Source organism: Merops nubicus, unplaced genomic scaffold (genome assembly GCF_000691845.1).
Source record: "Merops nubicus isolate BGI_N331 unplaced genomic scaffold, ASM69184v1 scaffold29523, whole genome shotgun sequence".
Classification (NCBI taxonomy): Eukaryota; Metazoa; Chordata; class Aves; order Coraciiformes; family Meropidae; genus Merops; species Merops nubicus.
Genome location: NW_008600158.1, coordinates 8,876 through 16,597, shown reverse-complemented (window position 1 = coordinate 16,597; position 7,722 = coordinate 8,876). Strand labels below are relative to the sequence as shown.

At 40.3% G+C, this 7,722-nt stretch overlaps 1 protein-coding gene across 1 annotated transcript; it reads left to right on the top strand.

Annotated features, from left to right (window-relative positions):
- Positions 1-96: 96 nt before the first annotated feature.
- On the top strand, positions 97-5,568 carry DNAJB4 (DnaJ (Hsp40) homolog, subfamily B, member 4). Its single transcript, XM_008937628.1, has 3 exons — positions 97-468; positions 3,099-3,673; positions 5,179-5,568. Exons 1-3 carry the CDS (start codon positions 258-260, stop codon positions 5,410-5,412), a joined length of 1,020 nt encoding a protein of 339 aa, XP_008935876.1. The 5' UTR covers positions 97-257; the 3' UTR covers positions 5,413-5,568.
- Positions 5,569-7,722: the final 2,154 nt, after the last annotated feature.

The following is a 7,722-nucleotide window of genomic DNA, read 5'->3' as shown; positions in this document are numbered from 1 at the left end:
GGGGCGCGGGGCGCGGGGAGGGCGGGGGCGGCCCCCCTCCCTGTCGTTAGTTATAAGCCAGCAGCGGGCAAGGGATGAAGTAAGGAGAAGCTGTCCGCTCGTTCGTTAACGTATCGGGGCGTCTGGCGGCTTGCGGCCGTTCCTGTCGGTGCTAAACTTGATTGTTGTTCTTCCTTCTCTAGCATTTCTACGTTGCTAAGACACTGGGCACTGCTTGCTTTGTAGCAAGGAAAATCTGAACTCCTCCAGCACTCAGGATGGGGAAAGATTATTATTCTATCTTGGGAATTGAAAAAGGGGCTTCTGACGAAGACATCAAAAAGGCTTACCGAAAACAAGCGCTTAAATGGCATCCGGACAAGAACAAATCTCCCCACGCAGAGGAAAAATTCAAAGAGATTGCAGAAGCTTATGAAGTGCTGAGTGATCCGAAAAAGAGAGACATTTATGATCAGTTTGGGGAGGAAGGTATGTCTGTCTGTTAAACGCTGATCCATCACTGTCATTGTGTTGATGATGCATGAAAACATTAATGTGCTGGTTTTTAGGCAGTGTATTTGTGCTACTTGGAAGGTTGACTCATCGGCTTTTTTTAATGGTAAATATACTGTAGAAGTTTAATGCTGATGTAGTTTTATTTTTGTTTTATTCTAATGTGGTTTTATGGGTTTGTTTTTGGTTTTAATCCCAAATGCCTGACAGGCAAAAGTTGGTGAATTGAAAAAGTTTGACCCATAAATAGATTTCTGGGATCTCTTACTGCTGTCTTCCCTTGCTGTAGCACTTCTTGAGGTGCAGCTGAGAAGAGATGTATTCTTTCCTTACATTTTTGCTGAAGGGCATTCTTCTTGTTCGGGGTAGGGCAGTCTCTCTAAGCAGAAGCCCAGGTGTCCAGTCTGTAGTTCTCCTTGGCTTCTTGCCTGGAGAGGAAAGAATTTGGCTGATGTCATGAAATACCAGAACAATTTTTTAGCTTTAATTGTAAACAGTGATAACATGCCAAGTGAATGAGGCCTTAGAAATGTCATATTTATCCTAAAATGGTTATCTGGAGAGGATTACTTTTTTTTTATTTATTTTTTATTTTTGACCTGCATGCCTTTCAGTGCTGTGATTGAGCAACAGAGGAAGTCATTATCATCCCTGCCCTTACATTTAAGGTATCAGAAATTCCACATGAAATCATCACCTCCATTGTGGCCAACAGGACTGCTCACTCATTGCTATTCACTCAGGGTCATGTTTTTTACTAACAAGGAGGACACTTCAATAGCAGCATCACCTTCTACAGAGGACACAGTTATTCTTGGTCTTTTGTTCCATTGCACATATTCAAAGCTTTAGTGCTGTTACTGGAACATTCTGGTAAAAAAAAATGTTTATGTAGAGATCAGAGGCCTTTGTTACATCTTGGGCCTTTCACTTTCTTGCACTTCTTCCACCTCGCCCCCTGCCCCCTTTCTGTATATCAATATAAACCTGTTTACCCTGGATTCATTTGCATTTTAGATTCCTGAGCAGCAGCTCATCCTAACTACTTTCCCAAAATATCATTTTAGTCACTTTTACCAAAGAGTTTGCGTAAAGCATATAAAGCAATACGGCCTTTGGCATCCTAGTATTGAATGATTGAAGACAGAAGTTCAAAACAGTTTTCTGTTTATTTGGGACATAATGTTAAATCAAAGTATGAATTTTTAGATTGGTGAATCTGGAGATAAATCTCCTAATGCATCAATTGCTCTCTAAGCTCTTCAGTTGCAGCTGAGAGGGTAGCTAGTAGTTGTGAGGGGGAAAGGCAGAGAGTGGGGTGGGAGGAAGGAGGAAGCCATAGTGTTTTTACAGCCAAGAATTTGATGTACTTTCATTAACTTTTGGCTAGCTGTTCCAGGAAGTGGTGTTCTACTGTCACAGATTGAATCCACTGATCTGCTTGTTTGATATTAACAGTACAGTGACAGAAGGTTGTGGCTCAGTAGTTAGTACAGTCTGGTATTGAGATAGAGAAAGCATTCTTATTTTAATGTCTTACTTGGTTACTGTTGATAACCAATATTAAGCTTATTCACGGAAGGTCTAAAACACTGAGCCAAAAAAAAACCTCTTTCAAATTTAGATGTCTTCTAGGAAGTCTTTCAGTTTTTCATTTTAAAGGTTTCAGAAGGTATCCTGAAATAGTCACTGCAGAAGAGCAGTAACTATTGCAAGGATACACTTGGAATCACTTATTGGGAAAGAGGCACTTTAGAAAATTTATTTTATCTGGGTTTGGAATGAGAGAGCAGGAAGTACAAGGGACTTCCAGTGAGAATTGAGGGAAATCTTATTGGGAAGAAAAGAGTTGCAAGTCTCTACTTCTGGAAGACAGAAGAGAAAGAACAAAGCTATTTGAGAACATCCTGATTTTTTGCAAGGGCGGTGACAGTATTATACAAGATTTTTATGCTCAAATGGGTCTTGGGAACTTCCAAGCTATTTTTATTTGTGGGTGCATTGAAAAGAGTTCCCAAGTTTCTTACCTATTCTATATCATAGACACACAAACTGTGATAAGTTTGTAATTTCAAACTGAACATTAAGAGAGCATATGGCTGCTTGACTACTGGCATATAAACTCTTGCTTGGACTAAATTGCAAGAAAAGACAGGTAAAGCTAATTAACACTGAGTTAAAGCTGAGCTATGGAGAATACTTGAATGTACTGCGGTAATTTCCCCAGAAGTGATCTTGAAGAGGGATGCACCTTGCAACGGACTTTACAGAACAAGAAAAGGTCAAATCAAAGAGGCATGTGTTCTGTTTTAAGATACTAATTCTTTGAATAACTAGCTTCAGTCATATGAAGCAAAATTGGCAGTGTCAGAATACTTGTTCTTCTGGTGTTTCTGAAGCTCTAAAATGACTTCTACTTTTTTGCTGTTCAGGCTATTGAGTTACTAGTTGGTACTGGTAGTCTTATGGTGAGTCTTCATTAAGAAGAAAACCTTTCACTCTACTGCAGAGACTTTTTTGACTCATCTGTTCTGACATAATTACGTTCAACAATAGGAAAGCTTGTACTGATGTTTGATTTGTTTAACTTCGCTTCTTTGTCTTAGGTCTGAAAGGAGGAGCAGGAGGATCTGATGGACAGGGTGGTACCTTCCGGTACTCCTTCCATGGCGACCCACATGCTACATTTGCAGCTTTCTTTGGTGGCACAAATCCTTTTGAGATCTTCTTTGGAAGGAGGATGCCTGGTGGCAGAGACACTGAAGACATGGAGGTGGATGGTGATCCGTTTGGGTCCTTCACTAGTTTTAGTATGAATGGCTTTCCCAGGGAAAGGAATACAGTTGGTAGCCAGTTACGTCGTAAACAAGATCCTCCTGTAATCCATGAACTCAAAGTGTCTTTGGAAGAGATCTATCATGGCTGCACAAAAAGGATGAGAATTTCACGTAAAAGGCTTAACCCAGATGGTAGAAGTGTCCGAACAGAGGACAAAATTCTTACTATTGAAATAAAAAGGGGATGGAAAGAAGGAACCAAAATCACTTTTCCAAAAGAAGGCGATGAAACGCCCAACACAATTCCAGCTGATATTGTTTTTATCATTAAAGATAAACCTCACTCTCACTTCAAGAGAGATGGATCAAATATTATCTATCCTGTTAAGATCAGCCTAAGGGAGGTAAGTTTCACGTGGTGGAACTCTGGATGTTTAAACCTGTTACAATATGATACGTGGCAACAGTAAAGTTTTTTTGTTTTTTAAATGGTTCCACTTCTGTAAAGTCAATGTGGCTGCAGAGCACAGCTATTTATAGTGGAAGCAATAGCCGTTTTGATAAAAATGGAGTATTATTTCAAGCTGTGTACTGTAGAGGTGAAAGGGTAAGAGTGAAGGTTAATTTGTCTTAAATCCTTCATACTTCACCTTCTAGCTGAATATGTTAGGCTGAAGTAACAAACACAAATACAGTTAACACATCCAATGTGGTATCCTCCTCACTCTTGTGATATGATCAGTACTTCTATAGGACAGAGCAGAAATGTCTTAAATGTTTTCATTGCCACCAAATTCTAAGTATTCCTTTTTATGTTACAAGTTATCGCATTGTTATTTCAAAGTGCACCGAGGTGGATTTCATGAGGATAAATGATTGTGAACAGGTGTTAGAGGAGCTATATATAACAACAACAATGGTATAGCTTTTTTAAGTTGTTCCATTTCAAAACACATGGGCTTTCCAAAGGAAAAATCAGAAAGACATCTGAGCAAAGTTCTTAGGGGTCTGAAGCCTCAACATGATCGTCATTTAGAAGAGAATGTAGCTGAGTGTGATACGTTTTTCTTCTTAATTAGTATTGGGTGGAGAAATAAACACTTGCACTTTAAGCTCTTTGTGTATGTTATAAGCTCCTCTCTTAAATTATTCTTAATTAAAAATACATCTGAAGTCAGATGAAGCCCCTAAAATAGGACGAGGGAGAGAGAAAAGACAATATTTGATGTTGATGTGGGTAATACAGTTCTTTCATAGAGAAAATACTATTTAGACTCATTGCATTATGTAAATTGGACATTATCAGTACAGCCTAAATGTGCTGAATCGGGTGAAGTTAGAGGAATCAAAATAATATTAGGGACCCTAGCAATGAAAAGAAACTATTGAACAAGGCAGAAGGACTTCTGTTTAAGTTTTGGTGTACCAAAATGGTGGTTTGCTTTTTGTTCAGCATCACAAATGCTCACCTAAGATGGCTGTGAAATTTGATACACCTCTGTGTATAGACACTTACATGTTACGTGGTTTGAGCTAATAGAGGCTGATATGTATTAGAGTGTACCCTTGTGCAACACAAGCAAAAAATGGAACAGGGCTCTAAATTTCCAATGGAAACTGAGAAGCTGGATATCTCTAGAGAAGTATGAGTGAAGAGTTCACTCTGTGCTCAACTAATTTATTATTTTGTAATGTCTTTGAAGGATATATAAGCCCAATTACCCTCCAGTAGCTGTTATGTGAAATTAGTAAATTCCATTATATTTAATGACAAAGTGAAGCCTTTCCTTTTTAAGAGAGGAACACTGTATTTGAATTTTGACATCTCAGCAGTGCACAGTGGAAGTACTGCTTAGAATGCTGGTCTTTCTAAACTATTTCTTTTTCTCATGATACAATCTTTCTTTAGGCTTTGTGTGGCAGCTCTATCAATGTGCCAACGATAGAGGGAAGAACCATACCCATGACAGTAAATGAAGTTGTAAAGCCTGGGATGAGAAGAAGAATTATAGGATATGGTTTGCCATTTCCCAAAAATCCTGACCAACGTGGAGACTTAATTATTGAGTTTGAAGTAATTTTTCCAGATAACATTTCTCCAGCATCAAAAGAAGTACTTAGACGGAATCTTCCAGTTTCATAAAACAAAGACTGTGTATGTCAACGGTTTAAATAGGACACTGGAAATGCAGAAGACTGGCAAGTCTGTGCTTTAAAAGTGCAATCTGTAACAACTAGTGGAATATCTTTTTTGTTTTGTTTTGTGGGATGGGGAGGGGGGGAACACTGTAATGCTGCATGATAAGAGAAAGTTTAAGTACAAGTCATGCAGGTAACTTCTGCAGTCAAATTTACAGGGAAAGCCACTCATTTTATTTTACATCTTCCTAATCAGAATTATTCGTTATTTTGCCTAATGTAAAATGTAGTTGTTTTTTATAAAGTCAGTGCATATTTCTGAGATAGTACTTGAGCTTCCAAGTACATTATTTCTTATATCCCTACCCTATCTATAACATTACCCATTTATACAGAAATTTGTTATAGTCATAGAGATACACAAGAGTATAAATGTTTTTAAGAGCAAAACATGAAAGTTAATATTTTGGTTTGTTGCCTTCCACTGCACAAAGCATAGACTGGGAAAATCTGCTTGGACTCCTGAGCTGCCCCCCAGTGGAATGAAAGCATTTGCATTATGGCCCCAGAATGCATGAGGACTGCATTGTGGGTCTAGCAAAGGGCACATGGCTTGAGGAGCAAGAGTAGCTGTTTGCTCTGGGATAGTTCCTCAGCCTTTAGGTAGAACAGTGAGAAGGGATTCTGTAAGTCCATAAACAGCAAGTGGTGGGCCTGCTGTCAAACAGGGCAGGGAAGCTGGTGACAAATATGGAGAAGGCTGAGGTATTCAGTGCTTTCTTTGCAACTGTCTCTATCAGTAAAACAAGCCTTGAGGAATTCCAGGCTCCTGAGACCAGGGGGGAAAGTCTGGAATCTCGGTGGTGGAAGACCAGATAGGGTGCACATTAAACTGGAAGTCCATGAGCCTAACAGATTGCATCCCTAGGCATTAAGGGAACTGGCTAGTGCCGTTGCCAGGTCACTCTTATTTTTACCTTTGAGTGGTCGCAAAGACTGGGAGATGTTCCAGTAGACTGGAAAAGAGCAAATATCACTCCTGTCTTCAAGAAGAAGGAAGATTTGGGAAGCTATATAGGCCATTCAGCTTCACCTCAGTCCTTGGGATGGTGATGGAGAAAATGCTTCTGCAAATCGTTTCCAAGCGCATGAAGGACAGGAAGGTGATCAGGAGTAATTGGCATACAGTTGGGGAGGGGAAATCATGCTTTGCCACCCTCACTGCCTTCTATAGTGAAGTGACTGGCTTTGTGGCTGATGGGAGAACAGTCTGTGTTGTTCACTTTGGGTTTAGTAGACAGACTGATAAAGCACAGGTTAGATAAGTGGAAAGTGAGGTGAATTAAAAAGCGGCCAAGTAAGTGGGCAGAGTGGGGTATAATCAGTGGCACAAAGTCCAGTTGAAGGCAAGTCAGTAGTGATGTACCTAATTGCTTAATACAGGGGCCAATACTATTCAACATGTTCATTCATGACCTGGATTATAAGATGGAGTGTATCCTCAGCAAGTTTGGAAATCATATGAAACTGGGAGGAGTGGCTGGTAACACCAGATAATGTACTGCCTTTCAAAGGGCCCTCAACAGGATGCAGAACTGCACAGAGGATACTCGCAAAGTTCAGCAAGGGGGAATGCAAAATTTTGCTCCTTGAGGAATAACCCAAGGCACTAGTACTCACTGACTGGAAAGCAGCTTTGCTGAGACCTTGAAGTCCTGGTTGACAACAAACTGACCATGAGCCAGGAATGCACCCTTGTGGCAACAAAGGCCAAAGCTTTGCCAGCAGACAGAAGGAGTGGACACTAGTTAAAACACAGGGGATTCTGTCTGAGCACAAGGAAATACCTTTTTACCGTGAGTGTGGTCAAACACTGGGACAGGTTGCCTGGAGAGGGTTGAGGAGTAGCCATCCCTGGAGACACTCAAAACTTGACTGACATCCTAGGCAGCATGCTCTAGCTGACCATGCTTGAGCAGGGGTGTTGGACTTACATCATACCAGGAGGTTCCTCCTGACCTAAATGATTCTGTGAGCATGGACTTGGCACTTTTCACTAGACAGTGCTATGGGCCATGTTCTGCATGTGAGGCTTAGCCCTAAGATGGGTGGCACTGATGTGACCGCTTGATTCCCTAGGGAGCACGTCTATGCTTGAGTGGGAAGATGCACAAAGAACACTGTAAAAGTAGTCACTATTTGTCTAGTACAGGTATTTAAAAATTATGCTGCCGATTTTTATTCATTGTTTTCAAAGGCTGAAGTTTACTTCTATAAGGAAGAAGGAAAAACCCATGTCTTAGTGTCTCAAGCC

What these genes read in the sequence shown, in the direction of transcription:
- DNAJB4 (XM_008937628.1), top strand. Translation starts at nt 258, where the DNA reads ATGGGGAAAGATTATTATTCTATCTTGGGAATTGAAAAAGGGGCTTCT. An exon ending in TGATCAGTTTGGGGAGGAAG is followed by an intron (nt 469 to 3,098) that starts GTATGTCTGTCT and finishes TCTTTGTCTTAG; the next exon opens with GTCTGAAAGGAGGAGCAGGA. An exon ending in TTAAGATCAGCCTAAGGGAG is followed by an intron (nt 3,674 to 5,178) that starts GTAAGTTTCACG and finishes ATCTTTCTTTAG; the next exon opens with GCTTTGTGTGGCAGCTCTAT.